We start from the raw sequence: 22185 nt of genomic DNA, 5'->3' as shown, positions 1-22185 counted from the left end.
CCTTTTTTTTTTAAATTATAAAAACAAAAAAGAAGAAAATTAGAGCAATAGTCCAATTATCTTCGGACAATTTTTTAATACAGTTAAATGCTTAATTTAACGATAAAATATATAACTTTCATTTCGAAATTTCATCTAAATTTAAATATTCTATAATAAAATCAGGAATATAAATTGGTACGAATTATAATAAATGGTTATTAGTAGTTTTTCCTGTTTCAAATGTCCTTTTTTTTCTATCTTTCTTTAATTTTTTATTCTAGAATTTTGATTTATTTATAAAATAATTGTTACAGTTGTTTTGTTCTTTAGTTATAATCTAATATTGGAATATATATATATATATATATATATATATATTTTTTAATTAAAGTAATTTAATTTAATATATTATTGTATTATTTAATCGATATAACAATACATTAGAAATACTAATATATGTATAAATTCAACAAATAAAGCGTAACGGACAGACAATATTTCGTAAATTACATGCAAATAATATGTATCTGTATGTACTGTACGTTCTTGCAGAACTTATAATTCTTATAAATGTGTCTGTTTGTCTGTTCTTAACCTTTAATACATAAGCTAAAATAATCAGCAATTTTTAAAAGTTTTTTTTTTATTAATTAAATTTAATTGTTTTATAAAAGATTTCCAGTTTATAACGTATTTTCTGCATTAAACTCAATTTTAATATATAAAATAATAGCTTAAGAAATAAACCGTGATGGACAGACAAAGCTTCTTAAATTGTACAAATGTAATATATCTTTAGGTATTATTGTACGTTTGTATTATTTTCTTAAGAGTATGTCTGTTTGTCTGCGTGTATATTGGAAAATATAAAACAATGATTATTTTTGTGTATCAATTTTTTAATTATTGTTACACAAATTGTTTTGTAAAGAATTTCCAGTTGACACGCATTAAACTCGATTTTAATATATAATTTTTTAATAAATAGAGCGTAGTGGACAGCAACGTTTGGCAAATTACACATAAATACGAGTGTACTACGCTTGTATGTATTATTATATGTAATGCACGTTATAATATATATATATATATTTTATGAATACGGCTACGTGTCTATCCGTATTATCATTTAAAATATGCAACAACGATGTTCCTAAGTCGTCATTTTTAAACATTTAACAATTAAATTTAATTACTGTAATGTTTCACGAATTGTTTCCAGTTGATGACATAGTTTTTTGCAAATTTCTCTTTCACTTTTGCATTTTAAAACATAAATTTCATTAAGAAAACTGAAGAGAAAAAATGTCAGTACGATGACTTATCATTTATAATTTATGTCTGTTCACTTAATAACCATAATTAGATGTTGGAACCTTATGAGTTGACAAAGGAACCATTTATTAACGTCAACCAAATGAATTTTTCATGTAATTATTGTCGTAAGTCATCGAAATTGGCTTTTCATTTAACTTATATATAGGACATGTTTTGAATTATTATGTAAATTTTTTTATACATTCAAATAATCCATTTTAAACTCTTTAGAGACGTATAAAGAACATGTTTCTATTTAAAAAAGGATGGTAAAAATCGATATCGAGGAGTATCTTCAGATGTTTGTCTGTACGTCTGTAATCAATAAAATAGCCTATATCCAGAAGATCTCATGGGAGAGAAGGCCTTTACATACAAGTTACAGTATAGTATCAGACAAACATCTCAAGATATTTTTCTAACATACAAACAGACATACAAACGTCTCTAGATATATTAGATCGACAGGATTTTTTTCGAACCCTCTATAGAACGTGAAATATTCACAGGGCCCTTTCGTAAGTCGGGAATATAGGGCCTAATCTCTTTGAAGGCATTTAAGAATGTAAAATTTAAACAGATTCTTCACTAATTATCACGTTTATTTGCATATCAATTAAACTTTTGAGGTCTTTTCTGTGTCTGAGAGGTCTTCTAACGTCTCTTTATCTAGTTATAAAATTCAAAAATATTCTCAAAATTTGAAATAACTTTAAAATGTAATTTACCTTAATTCTTATATAATATATGCAAGATTATATTTAAAAACGGCTTGTTTTCTAGTAATTTAAGCCATTTAATTACATAAATGAAAGTAAGAATCTTACGTACGTCGTTCCAGAAACCGCTTCTAGAATCGTTTATGATTCTATAATCAAATGTTCTGATTCTATATGATAATTAACCAGGCTGACAATTATTGGTTTAAGTTTTTCTTAGCTAAATTTATGTTTTAAAGTACATAAAATAAAATAAAAATCTTGTTAAAAGTCGACTACACCATCAAGAAAGTGCACAACTGATTATAGAATTTTTTCTAAACGTCTAATTCTAGAAAATATATAAATATCATAAGGATATAAATTGCAAACACTTTTTTTTCCACTTACATAATTATTTTTATTGCATAAAATCGACTTTATATTACGAGAAATCGCTAATAATCGAATGTATTTTCAACTAACTTCTATGGTTACTTAATTGAATTTTTGCATAATTATACGTGTAAATTATCAATTATATTACGACAGGGGATGGTTTTGCTTACGTTTCAAACGCCGAAAACGTTTAAAAAATGTAAAAAAAAAAATTAGCAATTTTTGATTAATGGCTGAAGGGCATTTCATAACAGGAAACCATAATTTGTGTTCTAGTTTTACTTTATTTAGTGTTAATTATCTCGTTTTAATTTATGAATGATTTTGATTTGCATATTATAAACTTAATTTTTGTAATTAATTATAAGAATTTGTTCTCATTCTACGTAAATTTTCATAAAAAATGCGAATTTACCCACATTTCGATTAGTTGAGCCGCGCCGACGGTATACTTGATCCACGCTTGAAGCATTATTTACAGCTTGACAAATCGACGTATGACTCAATTAATATGTATTATTTTTAAATAATTATTTTGCTTGTTTCGTGTGAAGAATTCGTGTAACATTCATCGATCCATTTCATGTAAAGAAGTGATTATAATTAAATACATCTATAATAGATCTATTAATAAAATAACCTTTTATTAGCGAGAAAAACGTCAGATTCAATATTATTTTTCATTAATTTTTTAGTATTTTGATGAAGAAAATTTGACGGAGAATGAGTGACTTAATATAGATTTAGGTGATTATTTGATTGGCCCGTATATGGAAGGGGTCCTTGCAATATTTACTCGAATAATTAATATTTTTTTGTATAGAATTGTAACATTTAACAAGTTTAATGCTAAATGAACATCTAGGACAAACAGCCACACGATATTTTAGTAAACTGTCGTATAACTAGTACAAAAGTTGATTCTTATTCTTTAAAAGAACTGCATATATTCGAAATTTTTGAAATTTTTATATGCGTTAATTAAGAGAACATTCGTTAAAATACTAAAAACTATTTGCTATCTTCATTAATTTACTCCGAATTGATTCTTTGATTACTTTTAGCATTAATTCTGAATATGTTAATGATGATGGAGTGCTTTAAAGAACAGAATTTGCGCTGTTAGCACGAATTCTATTGTTCTATTCCTTTAAATTTTACATTAAACTACTCATTCCCTTCGTCCCGTTCCTTTTAAAGTAGGCCTACTTATTTTTACCTTGAAAGTAACCACTACATTAAGCGTAACCAGAATGGTTCACAGTTCGAAATTCCCCTTACTTTTGTAAATAAATAAATGAAGAAAAAATCAAATTGAATGCGACAAATTCATTTATACACACGTAACTACAATATCTAAGAGTTTATTTTTCATTGGTATCATTAGTCCACAGTGGTACGGAGGTTTTACACGTTCTATTATAACTCGGATCCCCTTAATATCAGTTCTAGTTACGCTACTGCTCATTAATAATGTTTAAAAGAATAGAAATATTCGATAAAAGATTTGATTATTGGATCCTAGATCGGTTCTGAAGCAATAATTACTAAGCTCGTTATCTCTTCGAGTTACGATTCATCCCAGAGATAATCAAGCACTAATATTTCAATTACTTTCATAACTTATATAATTTATGAGATATACAATCCAAAATTTAACGAATTTCTGACTCATTGCTTAGATATTGTTATCAAAACGAAAACAGAAAGCAAGGAAGTTAATAATTGATACAAATATCAATGTTACTACTGTATTGTGAAATCATAAGTAGTAGTAATTAATGTCGAAATTCGAGGATCCTCTGAGTCAAAGTATAAATGTTACGAATTTCATTCTCCAGTTTAATTAAACCCTGAAATTGATAAGTGGATCAAATTTTGTACTATACTAATTATTAATTAGTATTATATACAACACTGGCCTTCTTAATCAAGGTAAACTTCATGCTACACACCCGAACTCTAGTTGCAGGGGTGATCAGGATACTTGTACATAATTTTTTCTATAAATTATTGCCGAAGGTTTAAAACACGGTATTAGTATAAAGATCTGAAACCAGGGATTGTAGACTGTGGAATAGGACTTCATATTGAGGTTCAACCAGTTATAAATATGATTCCTTACCCAGGGCCGAATTTAAAATTGTTATAACACATAACAGGACCTCCCTCTTTTGGATGTGATGATACATTTAAAAGCGTGTGGCCCTAACAATTTAGGGCCTCATGCTTATAAATGTAGTATCGAACTTTATGCTGTAACTTGTTTAAGTTATAGGTAAATCCGGATTTAACCTTGCCCTCTACCAGAATTTAAAACCAAACGAATAGATTAAAAGATACACTGCTGAGTGATTTTTGGGGTATTCTGTGTATGCGTGCAAGTGCGCCCACTTGTGTGTGTGTATAAATATATATATGTTACAGTCAAAACTTGATATAGCGCCCACATCGATACTTAACAATAGGTTGAATGTAGCCTGCAAGTTATAGTTTATATACATTATGTGAAGCATATACGAGAAGTAGACCTATAGGGCCTATATAAAATATTTACGTTTTGTTACAGGAAAATGAAATTTTATTTTACTATAATTTTATTTCGAAAAAAAAAAAATGGCAAAAAGAGGCCCGCTCTACCCCGAGCCTCATATAAGCGCTGGACATACAGTATAGTAATTTATTACAATCCGCTCTATACTCAGCTTTATTAGGTTATAATACTGAATTTGAGTTGGCAGAATCCGAATTAGTGGGGTTTACTGTATATGAAAATTTCTTTTTATCATTGTATTTTACTGTATTTTTATGTTCCGCATCATTTATCTCGAGCCTTCTTCAATAAAATTTCATTTTTCTCACAAAAAAAAAGAAGAAATAAAAAAAAAAAAAAGAAATATTTCGTACATTATTCTCATTTTATCTTTTATGTAATGTGTCTATAAATTATTACTCGTTTAATCTTTATCGTTTATAACCTTTATTACTTATCAGTGATGCACAAATTTGATAAAAACATAAATATACTTGTCAATATTGGACGATTTTTGTAAAAATTTACTGTTTTCCACCTTTACTCAATAATGTAAGAAATTTATATTTTTATTTAATGTTACGCTTTACAACTGAATTAATTACGGTAGATAAATGAAACTTGTGTTAGATTCAAAGATAAAACACTATCGTCAAGTGCTATTTCCGTTTATGAAATCAGGAAAATTATTACCATATTTACAAAGAATGGGCATTTAGATAAGATTTATTTGATATAAAAACACGTGAATTTAGTTTAATGAAAATTACATTTCTTTCACTTAAAAACTGAATTATCTCCTTTAAAAACATTCGATACTGTTATATAGGCCTATTATGCAGCTCTTGCTATACAACTCGTGTAACAATTCTACTTCCTATAGCAATGTAAAATAACATGGAAGAATTTTTAATGAATATACTTAAACGTATTTATCCACTATAAAATTGAAATGATTTTTATTTAGAGTTATTAAACCTTTCACGGATTTCATAAATTTGAAATCCATCTATTTACAAAGCATGAAGAAAGTCAAATTTCTAAATAACAAGCAATGACATAGTTCGCTTCGTGTGAAACGGACTATGTCATTGCTTTGCGTACTTGCTGCTTCTTACTTAGAAATAAATTCTCCGAGTTTCTTCATAGACTGTAAATGGATCAATTATGGACTATGGAATGTCCCTCCGATCCAGAAATTTCGTGGACTCGGATCCAGACTCGCTAATGTTACTGACTATAGAATGTATGTTTATTTCGTTGATAATCTGGAAACTTTTAACAAAATTACCTTATAAATCTTCGATTTATAAGGTAATTTTGACCAGATAATATAAAGATTATCACTAGAAGCTGGAATATAAAACTACAATTCATACAGAATTAGATAAGATTTACCACAAAGACGGTAAAGGAGCGAGTCTCGGTGCAAAGATTTGCAAAGGTTATTTATTTATAGAATCCCGTAAAGTTGATAAGTTTATATTTCCGTTTATTTTATTATTGTAACCAATCGGGCTCTGGTCCATTGCGCCGCCTGACTAGACTCATTAAACAAAGAAAATCATAGAATTTAACAGAATTTGATTGAAGTTTCTTTACATATAGGCAATAAGTTAACGAAAAAGTAACCTGTACCAAAATCTTCGCTAATAAAAGGCTGAAGCTATCGAGAAGAATAAAATATACGAAAGAAAATTTAATATTTTATGTATGAATTTAAGATAGACATAATAAAGAGGAAAAAGTACTTACAACTACTGTTCTAAATATATCTAGCGGTTGAATAATCTTCACCAAGGTCGTGAGAATCTCGACAATTCCTGAGGCAAACAAGTTCGAATCCCATTGGTCACGTGGTTTACTCGCGGTTAAGATAAATCTCGTGTACAGTTACTTAGCGCAATATGTGTACCGTACATACACGGCTTAAGTATGCAAAATAAATCGTACTTTAAATAATTATTAAATAAAATTATATAACGTATTTGTTTTGTAGAACGTATTGCACAATATAAAGGAAACTGATTCATTCCTCCGATTTTCTACTAAGTTACAAAATATTTACATTTTATGGGCCAAAATATCATTTTACTTCCTCTACGACAACGTTAAATTAATGTTAAAAACGTTTATGATGCATAAATGATCTATTTAAGAGTTAAAAATATGCCAATTAATGTAAATATCAGAAGTGTTCTTTCGTGAATTTCATGAATTTTATTGTTATATATTTCACTACTGAACAATAATCTCAAAGATTAGACTTTGCTCTAACAAATGAACCGGTTCAAATTAAGTTAACAACGATAATTGGTTAAAGATAGTACGAAATTTACACTAGAATAGATTCACTAATGGATTAAATATGGATGCTTTTACAAAGAGAGCTTGTATAGTGCCCGAGACGTAGAGTAGGCCCTTTTCGTTATTTTATTTTTGTATGTTTTGTATGTATGAAGAAATGAAGTACTTAAATTGGTTATTTTATTAATAAAAAGCAGTCTTAAAGATTTTATATTTTGTTACTAAAAATAACGTTAATTTATAATGGTATCACTATGGACCACAAAGTTTTCTCTAAGTCCAGGGAAAAATCCCTAGCTCCCTCCTCTCCGCGACACCTCACATAGGAACTAGCAGTAGTAGAGAAATGTGGGTTGAATTTCCTCCAATTTGAGTGAAGTTTGAGCTACAATAAACAATAATTTATACTTTCAGCTAAAGCTGGAAGATAGTTTTCAGGCTAGAGGAATGGATCAACCATAGCTGAAGGTGGTCCAGTACAACAGAGGTATGCAGGACCTATACAAGGAAATAGCGCGGAAGAAGGGCACCAAGTTGGCGTACTCAAGAACCCAATCGATCTATTCGCTACTCAGGAACGCCAAAGACAAACCGGATTTTCTAAGAGCACCAGGGGTATATAGTGTCCCGATAAGGGATCACAGGTCCCAAAGGGACCTAATATACATCGGATCTACCAAGAGGTCCGTTCAAAGAAGGATCTCGGAACACAAATATGACGTTGCCAAAAAAAGACACACCACCGCCCTGTCGATGTACGCCACCGACCCCGAGATAAAGGCAGATTTTGATAAAACCAGCCTCGTTAAAACGTCATTCGACACGGACCGCATCAGGGCCTTGGAGACCCTTGAGATTTACAAGGCGTCAAAATCGGGGAAATGTATTAATTTCAAGGATGGCAACGTATTATCATATGCGTGGCGGTATGTATCCGAAATGCACCCGCAATGGTAGCATCTCAGGATAGTGTAGTATTCCCGTATGGATGGACAGAGGCATTTTTATGATGGTATCAGGGAGATTAATTGCATGTTAGATCATTCGCAATTATTGCACGCGGGAGAGATTCGATCGTTTGAATTTTGAAATAATTCTTTTTGCATTCTATTTCAAAACCGTCGATAAAACCTGACGAAGATCGCGGAGGCGATCGAAAACGTTAGTTAGTTGTTAATTTTCGTATGGAGTACCGGAAATTTAAAAGGCTTAGGAAGTGATATTGGATATTGGAGTACCGGTATGAGGATTGTTTTCTATAGCTGAAGGATGGGTTTTTGATCTGTATTTTCCATTACTCTTTAGCTATATACGAGTCAAGTAAGCTCTTAAAAAAGTTGTATATGAATCGAATAAGATTACACAAATAGGAATTATAACAGCAATTTTATCACACAGATAATAGGTTGTAACAAATGAGAATCTGAAGTTTATCAATGAACCAAGATGTAATATGAATTAGTCAATCGTCTTCATTCGATAAATTAATAGTCTTGTGAATTTCTATATTTGATTTAAATTAAACTGAAGGTTTATTAATTTAACCTTCGAGCATCACGAGTTCATTCGAACAGGATTTTAACAGGATTTTGCTGATTCTTGTTTACGTTCATCTCCTCTTCCACTAAAATATAAATAATTTGTATATAAGAAGCTTAACTCATAAACAAGAATTCGATTGTATACAGTATATATACATTTAATTACGAAGAAAAATATTTAGTTTTATATTAATTTAAATATTCCATAAAAATTTATCATTTGGACAATTTTAAGTGTTTAAGTGTGACGTGTAAAGAAGATACAGAGTAATACTACGTTCGCACACAATCCTCGACTAACTTCGATCTCGATTTACCTACAATCTGGATTGTGACTGTCGCTATTCAAACGTCGTGCCGTTCGCACAGGTAATTCGCTTGAGAATAACCCGGCTATTGTAAGCGATGATAAAACTGGCATAACTACTCGGTAAGTCACAAACACCAATACACAAAATGGAAGTTTTGATTAGAAATAAATACTTTATCTTGCCATATATCTAATAATAGACAGATGTCATCGTCTCTCCAAACATCTTTTTTATTTCTTTGCCGATACCCCGACACGTGTTCTGTAGCCATGTTGTATTTTCTCACTCGCGTGGGATTGTGGGATCTCTCTTATGACTGGATCTAGTTTCAAGAACTCTCTCCAGTCAATCGCGATTGAACGTCGTTTCAGTCGAGATTGAAACGGTCGAGGGTGTTCGCACCAAGGCATAGTCGCTGACCTTGGTCACAATCTAGATTGAAATGCTCGGTGCGAACGGGGTATAATACCCCGTTCGCACCGAGCATTTCAATCTAGATTGTGACCAAGGTCAGCGACTATGCCTTGGTGCGAACACCCTCGACCGTTTCAATCTCGACTGAAACGACGTTCAATCGCGATTGACTGGAGAGAGTTCTTGAAACTAGATCCAGTCATAAGAGAGATCCCACAATCCCACGCGAGTGAGAAAATACAACATGGCTACAGAACACGTGTCGGGGTATCGGCAAAGAAATAAAAAAGATGTTTGGAGAGACGATGACATCTGTCTATTATTAGATATATGGCAAGATAAAGTATTTATTTCTAATCAAAACTTCCATTTTGTGTATTGGTGTTTGTGACTTACCGAGTAGTTATGCCAGTTTTATCATCGCTTACAATAGCCGGGTTATTCTCAAGCGAATTACCTGTGCGAACGGCACGACGTTTGAATAGCGACAGTCACAATCCAGATTGTAGGTAAATCGAGATCGAAGTTAGTCGAGGATTGTGTGCGAACGTAGTATAAGACTACTTTCGTTTCGCGTCGCGTCGCGAAAGGTACTCTTTCTACCTTTTTTATATGTCATTACGTTAATTTGTATTGTAAAAGGGAGCTAAAATACCTGTAAAAAAGTATAAAATGTGAATGATAATAAACTAAGCATTTCTAGAATTAATTCTTTTTAAAATATTAACGCCATTGCGTTGACGCGTACAATGACACTTCGATACATACAACTTAGCAACTATTTATCTGAAAATTAAGTGAAATATTTTACAATATCTTATGTATACACACACGGCCTTTTACTAAACCAATAATTTTAAATTTCTGTAATATTTTTATTATTTTTATTTGCGTTTGCGGAGCGATCTATACTGTCTCGTGAAACACGCGCGCGTCGTAAACATGGCGACGGAAAGATATATCAACTCAACCAAAGAATATTATCATGCATATAAATTGTAAACGATTTTTTTTTAAACAAATAACCTCGAAATATAAAATACTACAATCAGCTAGCGACACTTTATACATTATAAATTATTTATTAAAATAATTTATTAAGCTTTTTAGTAATTAAAATATATATAAAATTTAGCATTTTTATTAATTAAGTACGAGTTAAATTTTCAGATAAACTGTAGAACACTTTGATAAATATTATAGACTTTTTATTTATAAACTAAAGAAAAAATTTACTTTAAAATAAACATCGTTACTTGCTATCCTTGAAATATATTTCACCCTTTAGAACTTTTTTTTTAATTTTAATTAAACAATAAATAAGTGTCATAAATGTAAAGATATTTATTATAAAATAAAGAATAGAGAATAACGTATTATTATCATTATTATTTTAATTTTAAACAGTTTATAAATTCTTGTTTATTTTTAACTCGGTATGTCGAAGGGCAAAAACGATCATTGACCATAAATTAATTCTTAAAATAACGTTAATTTAACTTAAGGAAAGGTCGAGTGGTATATCAGATAACATAACTTAAAATAAACCAATGACAGTACATTTCATTACTGTTAAAATTAATTAAAAACATGCGTGAAGTTTCTAAACAACAATACATTATTATATTGTCAAGTACAACTATAATTTATTAGTTTAATCTTAATTTATTATTACTTTTATTGTCAAATTGTTCGAAATATCTGTTTTTTAATCTAATTTTCTATAATTCTTCTTAAGAATTGAATAAATCTTGACCTGTATCATTAAAAAGTCTACCTCGTTCTTGTCCGCCATCTTGAATTTTAACGCGCCGATAGATTTGTCGTAACAGATCGAATTAAAATAACTTATATGATTATAAATAATTGAATAGTTAACAAAACAATATATTTTTTTTTAATGATAATGGTGCTTCGTATACGATAAGTGATGCGTTGTACGAGACTTAGAGTCGCGTGTTTCGCATTAATTATCATCATGACCAGGATTAAATAACGTATTTTCATTTCGAAATTGTCAATGTTTACAAAAATGTTTTTAAATAAAATTTGTTTATCATGTTTTTAATCATTTAGAAAATAAAAATCACACCACACGCGACGTACGATATAGATAGCATAAAAAATTTGGAAGTAATACATGTCGATTCTTCTGTTTATCGCTTCTATTTACCTCTGAAATTGGCACTAAATCGAGTATAGTGCTAAACTAGAATAGCTCAGACAATTACAGTTGTGTTTAGACTTCATTACTATATAAAGCTCTAAATTTAAGAGTGACGAGTGAAGTAGGCCTACTCTACTCTACTCTACTCTGGACTTAAAGGCCCTGTCCGTAAATACGGGCAGGACCAGAAGCCTTTAAGTCCAGGATTATATAGGCTACAACAGAATTTTATAATGAAATTTTAATTATAAAGTCTAGGAAATCCATTTGTAATTTTAATGAAAGAAGAAAAAAGTATGATGAATCGACAGCGTCAAGTCAGAAAATATAAAGGGATCCACCCGATAGGTCCTAATCTCACGGCTTGTTATCACTGTCAATGGCCCTGTTTGTGTTGAAATTATATTAGTTGAATAGATATAACAGAAACAATAGTTGAAAGAACTACTTGCAACTATTCATTTTATATTCCCATTGTCACTTATGCCTGCGGCAGCTAGGACTGGGCATCCAACAAAGTCCAGGTCAAACGAAGACTCATCTCATCTCAACGTCGGGCACTTATGCTCATTACTGAATGCTATCGTACTGCTTCAAATCGCAGTATTCAAATCATCTCCAGGAAGCCCCCATCGATTTAATTATCCCGCTCAACGGGAAGATACAAAACATCAAACGGGGGAAGGAATTAATTCCAGTGCCGGTCTGATCAACTGCTACAATTATGAGTCTCCATATCTATTCTCCAATGCGCTTCTCTGTGAAAATGATCTCAACAACCTGGATGACTCTACTTCACAAATCCCCACTTGGAAATCTTTACTGACGGGTCCAAAATCCACTACTCTGTCGTTTGCAGTTTTGTTCTCTACACCAATCAAGTTGAAGTACACTCCCAGGAGTCCCAGCAGTATCATCTCAGCACTTATGCACTGTTTTCCAGGCAGAGCTCCTTGCCATTAAAACGGCCCTCCTCTGGTCTACAAATAACTATTTCTCCAGTTACATTCAAATCATCACTTATTTCTTACATCCAAATAATCACGGTTTATCCGCTTACTCTTTAATCAAGAGCAATAATCTACACCCAATCGCCACTGAGATCAGGAACATCATCAACAGCACTGGTAATACCATCTCCATTACCTGGACATGTGTCCGTCAGGGCACTCTCGGTAATGAGCGTGCTGACCAGCTTGCCAAAGCAGCCACTACGGACAACGACCACGGGCCCTGTCATCTACGATAAGTTAAGCAAGCACACCTTACGCCAGCTTCTCTGGAGGGACACCTTCTCTTCCTGGCATAACATGTGGAACAGTAACAACACCTGCATTACCTATAACTATATACCAAACATAAATGACTTTATGAAGCTTGACTGGTTTGTGCCGAGCTACCATACAACTCAGTTTCTTACTGGACATGGAAAGTTCAGCGCCTATCTCTCCCGCTTCACCAACCATTCTTCACGTCTCTGCCCTTTCTGTCATGTTGAGGTCAATGCCACAGTCAAAAATGTAATGAGCGGTACTCATTACATTTTTGACTGTCCCATTCTTGAAGCAGAGCGACTGGAGATTAGGATTCTATTACAGAACCTTGGCATCCCTTGGCCATGCCGTCACTCCGACCTACTACAAGGAAATCTTTCTCGCCTTTTCCAGACTAACGAAGAAATACTGCCAACTGTCACTTGTAACGGCTTAATCTTATCACATGTAACTACCAGCCATACTGCTGTCTACTGTATATACTTTAATTCCGGTTTTTATATTATTTACATATGTATTTTGTTTTGTCTTTGTAACTCGTATTGTTTTGTTGTTATGTATTAAATTTTGTATTGTTTTGTTTTATCTGTATTTTGTAGTGCTTAGGTTAGTTTTGTGTATTATTATTATATTTTATATCACTCTATTGTATATTCACTACTTTGTCACATGTCTTTGGAATCTCTTTGTATTCTATCTTGGTCATGCTTAACGCCACACCAAGTATGTACGTACAGTACTTTGTACTTTAATAAATAATACTAACTGACTACAACTATTCATTGGCGCTTTACGACGATGAATGTATTTCGGAGAGTGCTATATCGAGGTTTGGCTGTATTCAGTTTCACTACAAGAATATAATTTCACAAGGTGATAAATTAAATTATTTTGCTTATTTTTAAATTTTAGCGTATTAGCTTGTGTATAAGCATGTCATTTTATAATAATAATATAAAAACTTTTTATAACAAAATCTCATAACAGATGGCGTCACACTTGTTTATTTATTATGATTAATAACATAAGTGTTATTTTTAAAATAAAATCTCATAACAGCTGGGAAAGTTACGCAACTTGTCGTAAAAATTTTTATGCTAAAGGTTAAAAGAAGAAAATCTAGAAAATCAATCTATTTTAAAGATATATTAATTAAACGACATAAACATTTAGCATTTGATTTGCATAAATATCCATAGTAATGTTAATGTATGGTTGCATTTTGATAAGACAAGGAACTGAAAATCAATAATATTAATAACTATAAATTATATTTATTTTAAAGTTTTAATAAATTATTAAATAAAAGTGAATAGAATTAGGGTGGAAAGATGCAAATTATCTGCGTGTTCGTATTAGACGAATTTGTTAGGCAATCTTATAAATAAGAAGATAATACAGTGTAATTTCTCATAGTCATACAATGGCGATAAAGTTAATTCTTCTTATTCTCTGTTCTGTCGCTTATTGCAAAGGTAAAATAATTATTATTTAATTATCTTGCATTTGTTTATAATCGTGTAATTAGTTTCCAGAGATGATATTCGACAAATCGAGGGAATCCATGAAGCGTTAGAAAAAGGGAGTAACTGGCTGAAAAAAAGAGAACAAAATTGTGGTTGGAAAGATACTGCGAGAGCAATCGCTGCCCTTTTCTTAACTGTAGAAGAATTTGATAAATATGAAAAGGAATTAATGGCAAAAGAATTAGATTTAGCTGTCTTATTACAATTTCGGTATGTTTTACTAGTAAAGTGGGTGTTTTTTTTTTTTTAATTTTAACATCCTAAACTTACTACTACCAGGAATATTAACTCCCTGCTCGTAGAAGAAATTGCTCTAAATATAAACGCGATGGTAGCTGCCTGCCGTGATCCTAAATATTACTACAACATAGACTTCATTCAATTGATGATAAATCGTATCAGAAATAAAGCACTCGTATCTCCGTTAGTCCCTCTTGTATTCTGTAACGCTAACGTTTCTGAAGCCCGAAATTATAACGATACTCCTAATAAAATTTATGAACCTCGGAGATGGTCCGGAACCGAGATATGGTAAGATGTCTTGCAGCTTTAAGCGTTGACAGTGCAACATATTATATAATTTATAATTTTTTTTCAGCTGACTTGAAGGTGTTAAGTGCGTTAGCAATTGAATGGCTTTATCAAGAGGAGGAACATAAACACCACTGTTATTCCAGCAACACATTAAGAAGTCAAAAGGAACTTCAAAGCAGTGACGGCAGCTTCGGAAATATCTATCTGACTGCTTTAACAGTGCAGGTAAGTGTTTTTATTTATGAAAGAAACAACAAATTCGCGAGAATTTTTTTTTTCTTGCAGTTGGCTCTTGCTACAGATGACGTGATGACTGAAGAAATAGAAAACGCGATCAAATACTTGATCTCTAAGCAACTCGAAGATGGGTCATTTGGAAATATGATGACAACGTACTTTGTGTTGCCAATTTTGGCAGGCAAGACACTAATTGACTTGAAATATACTAAATGCGAGGAAGAAGAATGTCGAAGCAAGTCTGCTTAGAACATTTTTTTTCTTTCATAAGTTTAATCGATTTGACTTTTATGGCTCCCTTTTTTTTCCCTGACCAGAACCAGCTTCATATTCCGTCGAGTTCGATCCTAATGTGAAACTAGAATCTGTACTCTTTCAATTAATGCTTGATGAAAAAAAGGAAGCGACCCGATCGATAGTGGTAAAAGTTCCTTCTCAGTCGAAATTCCTTGAAGTCATGAAAGTTGCGGCTTCTCGAGATGCCGCATACAGGTAATAAGTTTTGCCTATCATGTTGATTAGCGCCGTCCTAAATCTGCTATAGGCCACAATTAATCTCCCTGCAGATTCGAATATTCTGGTGATGAAGGAAAGGATGTAGTTCATAGCATCGGTGGTAAGTATAATGATCCAGAACTTCAAAAATATTGGGAACTCTTCATGCATGACACGGAACAGGCGAGGCTTATGTCAGGTATAAGCTTTTTATTTGTTGCATATTATAAACATGACTAGCTCCTTCCTTCTTTTTCAAGTAATTTTTTTTTCTTTAGTTTCGGATCCAATACGTCCTGGTATATATTCCTATAGTTTCAACTATAAAGCTAAGCATGGATAATGTGGACTTAAGAATTGTGTAGTTTTTTGTTAAAATAAAGGTTTCATAAAACAGTTATGAATGGTGAACTGAATGGTTATTCAGTGTTAAATAGTACAGTTTAGTACAACATCGACAGTGTAGTATGTTATCGAATCTTGCCATCTGGGTTTTAATTTTTTCCACACAACGCTATACTGCTCACTAAAGCAGTTAAAGAACTGTTCGTTTTCTTACTTGATACAGAAGTGACGTGGTGATTTTGAAATATATTTGAAAGGGAGTTGCAAAACTAATTTTAAAAAAATCTGAAGTTGGGTCAGGTGTTCTTAGCTCCAATCGCACAAATTTTATCTCAAGGTTAAATGCACTTAAATCTAGAGAACTGACTTCAAAGCGTTCAGTTTATCCCAAACATTACATTCGCTAAATAGAATAGTTCTTTGGCGTTCAAACACACACAATTTGTGCTACTACTTAAACGCTTGTGTTTTTTCATCTTTATTCAGTTGCGTTGACAAGTGTGTTGCACGGGGAGATTTCATCTCCCGTGCCTTAGACTTGTGAACGCTACTGTCCCGGGGCCACCTTCGATCGACGATCAAAGAACCACATCGACCCCAGGACGTCCGAACAGCTGATTGTCCTAAAGCAAACTATTTTGTACGTTGTGTGTGTGTGTTTATTTTATGTTACTGTAAAATAAGTATCTGACAAAAACAGTGTCTCTGTCTCTTCTGCCACCACGCACGTACGAATGGACCCTAGATCATCACTGACGCGCAATTAACTGATTGTCCCTGGAAGTCGGCTTCTTACAGAAACACAGCTTCCCGCTTCACGTTTCTGTTTACACGTGTAGTAGCTAGTCGATCTGTCAGTTTTTTTGCGGCCTTTTTCGAATTTATGTGAACAAATTTTAAAATATAAAAATTTATTAAAGTCTTTATAAATAATAGTACATATTAATTAGGTTCAAAATATATAATTAAGATTTTTAGGTTTTCATAAGAATTTTTTGTTAAAAAAAATTTAATCATGCCTAAATATTACGTAACATAGGAAAGGGGAGATCAAAGAAAATAATACGGTTTCTTACACAGGTGTGGATGGGGGTCTAGAATGACCGGCATCGCCCTTACGTAATTTATGGACGGCCCATTACAAGATTTTTTATTATTTAAGCAAGTCATATGAAGTCTTTCGGATATTACAACTCGATTACGTGTGGAGCCATTGCAATCTGTCTAACGCTAGTCACTTTTCAAATTTTAATATAAATCAGTATTATTCAGTAGTCGTTGACCATCCTCTTTGCTGGGAGGAGCTACTTTTGGCCGAATTAACTTCCACCCTTTCAAGTAACCCTCCCTTTTTCATATCGGACCAAGCGGTAAGGGGACATTCGAATAGGGAAATTACATAATACGAGGTTACCAGCCAGCAAAATATGTTTAATAAGTGGTTTTCCTGGGCACAGAGTTGGAATATTCGGTCCGTTCTTTTCGAAATTTGATCGGTTGGCAGATTACCTTTTGATATTGGGCTGTGAATGGTACAGTTTCTTAGTTAACATTAGAAAATATTATATCTGAAAAATTTAAGATATATTTTCAATTCCTGTCTACTTGACCAAAGAAACTGTGCAATTTCGTACCATCCGAGTATCCTGATAAATGTGGTAGGTTAAAATAACCAAACTCTTTGTATGGTTTTCGTTTTAATGTTTGTTGTATTATAGTATTTGATTTATATGACTACAAAGGACATCTGAGTAAGAATTCATCACACCCAGCGACCGATCTAACACATTTTAAAATACTTTTATTCCTTTACTGTACCGAATTTAAAGAATTTTTAAAATGTGTTAGATTGACCCTTATGTAAGTTAGCCTTTGTAATTATAAATCAAATACTATAATGTGTAAAGCAGATACTAGCTCAGCCAATAATTATTTTAATACACAAAATAACACCTTTTACTTATAGCTGAGATAATTTTAATTAGAAAACTAACGTTTTCGGCTTACTCAATAAGCCATCTTCAGGTTCTAACATTCGAAAAAAGGAACATTATCGTTCCATTAACAGAACACAAATGTTTGAAAAAATTCAAACCGTTAGCAACGGACAAAAAAAGAAGAACATGGTAATATAAGTAAATAAATATACAAAAATAAATAAAAACAAAAAAGGAAGAACAAAGTAATATAAATAAATAAATATACAATCAAATCGTTATAGTGGGAAACGATTCCATTGGTGATGCTTTTTTAAAAAGAGTGGCAGATTATCGAGGAATGATGCCAAAACAAGCTAAGACAAGCCTACGAGTTCGTCATACATCTCTTAACTACGAATTTCCAAGCTGTTGGTAGGCTGTCGGCGTCCCTCGCATTTATGCATGCCTCTCCCAACTTGCTTTTATAAATTTCAATTTTTTCTGCGGTGCCTGCTAACATTAGGGAGCTCAAGGGTTTTACAATATCCGCTTCCTCCCATTTAATTACAGAGCCTTGGGTCTGCGCGTATTGCGAAAGTACTGTTGCGTTGGAGCCTTTCCCGACCTTTTTTTTTTCGAATGTTAGATCCTGAAGATGGCTTATTGAGTAAGCCGAAAACGTTAGTTTTCTAATTAAAATTATCTCAGCTATAAGTAAAAGGTGTTATTTTGTGTATTACTATAATGTGACATAATAGAAGAGTTAGAAGTACGAGATAATCTAATAATCTTAATCTTTGTTGTTATTTTTTGTCCAGGCATCGTTGAGCTCATCTGATAGCATCGATTGCATTATTATAAATCGATCAATTTACATCGATCTGATCGATCGATTGAACTGAAATATCGATTTCATTATTATACATGAATTAATTCTTATTTACATTCGATTTTTAAGTCACTCGTAGCGTCATCTATTGGCAAAGAAGTTAACAAAATAATCAACTTAATATAATTCTTACAACGAAGGGGTATAATTTTTAAAAATATAATATATATATTTTAGAATTATATATTTTTTTAATATAAATAATATCGAGTTTATTGTTTTGTTAAATTTTCTTTCAATAGATGGCGCTACATGTAAATTAGCAAATCTAATGTTGATAGAAATTAATTGATTTATAGAAATCCAATTAATATTATAAAATGAGATGTACGGCATTATCTAAGTTTGGGGTATATAAGCTTATGTGCCGAGTTTCGTGGCAATGGGTCAAACTGCCTAGCAAGTGTATAGCGAACAAACATCCAAATAAGAAAATATTCTTATTTATATATATATAAGCTTATATATATATATATAGATTACAAAATGTTAAAGTGCATAATTTTGAGAGTAACGATAAGTTTTACTTTAAACAATTGTATCGGTAAATGCTAATAACGAGTAAAATCATTAAAATCTTAAATCAGTCAAATCTTCATTCTACTGGCCCCCAATTGTGAGCTCGGCTTAACCAACAATGGACCTGTAAAGTATATGTTCTCTTAGTGTCTACAGAGCTGATACAGCCAAAAGTTAAAATCTAAATAAATCGAGAAACTTCGATAGTTAAAATTAAATTTAATTATTCTATTTGTAAATCTTCGTCCGATGGCGATAATTATGATTAATTTCCTGAAGACAAAGTCCTTCCCAAAACAAGAAACCATCATTTATTGTATTCCAGACATTACACTTTTAGTGAGTGACCTTTCCTTTTAGGCTACTTGTAGGTTGTAGATAAAAGCCGAAACAACCCCAAGAAGGTATGATGGAGAATAGAAGACGTCCGTACTTTACCAGTTCCTGTCTTTTTGAAAATGTTTATATTTTTAATTAGATATATCTAATTAAAAATACAAAGGATTGTTTGGCTGCCGATAGCCTAAAAGGAAAGGTCAGTCGCCAAAAATGTAATGTCTGGAACACAATAAATGGTGGTCCCTTGTTTTGGGAAGGACTTTGTCTTCAGGAAATTAATCTTAATTATTCTAAATTAAAATGAATAATTTTTAAATATTACGAAATTAACATTATATAATAAAAACGAAAAAATAATTTGTGTATTCATCTTCAAAAGTAGGGTACCACATCGAAGTAGATGTAATCAAATTTATCTTGCAATTCCAATTCAGGTTTCAAACGTTTAAAACGTCGAATTCCTTCCACTGAATTGTGATAATTTGCCAAGCGACTAATTCTTATTTCATTTTCTTCAATGATGTGTTCCTTTGCAATTCTAACAATGAACCGACAGAATGAAAACTTTAAAATCCGTAAAGGATAATACAAAGACATGTATCCGTTCTTATTACATGTCAATGAAAAACGTATATTAATCCTTGGCATTGAGTTAATAAAATAACTTAAATATGCAATTATACCTTCTTCCCTGCAATGTGTTAAAGGAAGGCGAAATCTGTTAATAAAGCAATCTTCCTTAACAACTATATCACATATAAATCGAATATTTGTATTCATTTTCCTTATTCTGTTAATAAAGTATACGCTTCGATTCACATAAGAGAACCAGGACGAGAGTAATTCGTGTTTTCTCGGGCATGTAATGTCACAAATACTGTCCGGAATAAACCATGTCTCCTCGAAATCTTTATTTTGCAAGTAGCATCTTATTGCATTTCTTTCTACGTCCGTTAAGATCGATTCGACGAACACTTGAGATTCCAGAAACCATTCTGGCATTGTCAGAAATCGTATGTACGAAAGGAATTGTTCCATGACTTGCCTCAGAGATTTTTCATTATAAACTCTTTCCTTGGCCCATAATAAAATTACTGTAAAGATGTCTGTTTCGTCTATATGTCTATTTACTGGCCTACGAACGAGTGTATGAATGGTTGTTGCTTCACAGTTTAGCCATTCGTCGGATTAAAAAATTTCATGCCATACCGAATTGAATTTATTCCAGCAGAGATATTTTATTCTCTTATTGTCCAGTTGACATGCAAAATCATATACATAACAGATGTCCTCAATTCTTGAAGAATCAGTCATGAAGTCTACGGCGATTTTATTTAAATAACTTATGTGTAATCGCTTGTTTACGTAGAGTATGTCCACTGCATTTTTCATCGATGTTACGGTTGTTTGTCCTTTTACCAGATACCTATAAATATAAAATGCGATTAGCGAGAACCTGTAATTAGAACTACTGTATATCATTTTAAGTAGATGATAATTGTTATTAAAGCTAAATGAAGAATATGAATGTGGACAGAATATGATCAACGTAATTATTTAAAAGATAATTACAGAAACTCACTCGTTGATTTGTCGCAAAATATCCGAGGAGTATGGTAAATAAAGAAAGACTGATGTTTTGTTTGAATAAGGATCTAGCATGGATTTTATTCTGTCGCTATTTCCACACAAAATAGATTTTGAGAAATGGATCTGTTGATTGTCTTTGCAAAATACTGTTATCCGATTCATCTGCCTAAATAAATTTTAAATATGCGAAATACTGTAAATAATGTAAGGAAAATTATTGTCGAATTTCCTGGAAGTATAATGTTTGCAAGTAAATGGCCAGTTTTTAGTTATCTTATGATAAGAAAATACATAACATTTTGTTTTATATGATCTTATTTCTGTTACCAAAAGTGAAAAAAATCCCTAATTTGAGCCGGGAGTAGGGGAAAATGGGGCAAAATGAGGACTTTAAAGTTTGAAAAGTTATAAGATGGCAGCCACTTTGATGAGAACGATAATTTTTTTATTCTCAGCAACTATAACATTTGATAATATATAATATATAATTTAATTTTTTAAAAACGTTTTTAAAAACAAGAAAATTTAGTATTTTAAAATTAGACTACATGTAAATGCACCATCTTGCCCCACCCATGGGGTAAGATTGGGATATCATTTTTATATACAAATTAAATGGTTAAACTGTCGTTTTCTTTAATATTGGCACAAAAACAGTGTGCCCGTTTATCACAACGACTACATTTAGCCCAACTGTAGATGCAGATTCTAACCCTTCACAATAATGACATTCTGGGTCATTTGTCGTTTGTTTCTTGTTAGGCCTACCCTTGCTGATGCTCTGGATTTGACTTTTGATTTTAACTTTTGATTTTACGGAATTTCTTTCGGTAAACAAGGACCGTTTTC

At 31.9% G+C, this 22185-nt stretch overlaps 2 protein-coding genes and 1 long non-coding RNA gene across 3 annotated transcripts in view; 2 read left to right on the top strand and 1 right to left on the bottom strand.

Moving 5' to 3' along the window:
• Positions 1-21356, bottom strand: part of LOC136976268 (uncharacterized) — a 122214-nt gene extending 100858 nt beyond the window's left edge. Inside the window, exon 1 of the mRNA XM_067271494.1 lies at positions 21329-21356. The gene's annotated coding sequence lies outside the window, so the exon portion shown is untranslated. The remainder of the gene's footprint in view (positions 1-21328) is intronic.
• On the top strand, positions 14345-15207 carry LOC136976372 (uncharacterized). The gene is made up of 4 exons (XM_067271622.1): positions 14345-14418; positions 14472-14679; positions 14749-15000; positions 15068-15207. The coding sequence occupies exons 1-4, from the start codon at positions 14367-14369 to the stop codon at positions 15069-15071; spliced, it is 516 nt and encodes a 171-aa protein (XP_067127723.1). The 5' UTR covers positions 14345-14366; the 3' UTR covers positions 15072-15207.
• On the top strand, positions 15557-16089 carry LOC136976218 (uncharacterized). The gene is made up of 3 exons (XR_010880895.1): positions 15557-15732; positions 15807-15934; positions 16014-16089. It is a non-coding gene; the product is annotated as an uncharacterized lncRNA (long non-coding RNA).
• Positions 21357-22185: the final 829 nt, after the last annotated feature.

Source organism: Centruroides vittatus, unplaced genomic scaffold (genome assembly GCF_030686945.1).
Source record: "Centruroides vittatus isolate TY-2023 unplaced genomic scaffold, ASM3068694v2 contig_1110, whole genome shotgun sequence".
Taxonomy (NCBI): Eukaryota; Metazoa; Arthropoda; class Arachnida; order Scorpiones; family Buthidae; genus Centruroides; species Centruroides vittatus.
The sequence above is the reverse complement of the archived record's forward strand: the minus strand, read 5'-3'. Positions and strand labels throughout refer to the sequence as shown.

Bases quoted from the DNA above. Each gene is read 5' to 3' on its own strand.
- LOC136976372 (XM_067271622.1), top strand. From the start codon at position 14,367: ATGGCGATAAAGTTAATTCTTCTTATTCTCTGTTCTGTCGCTTATTGC. The intron at 14,419-14,471 runs GTAAAATAATTA...TCGTGTAATTAG, and splicing joins TTCTGTCGCTTATTGCAAAG to TTTCCAGAGATGATATTCGA. The intron at 14,680-14,748 runs GTATGTTTTACT...TACTACTACCAG, and splicing joins GCTGTCTTATTACAATTTCG to GAATATTAACTCCCTGCTCG.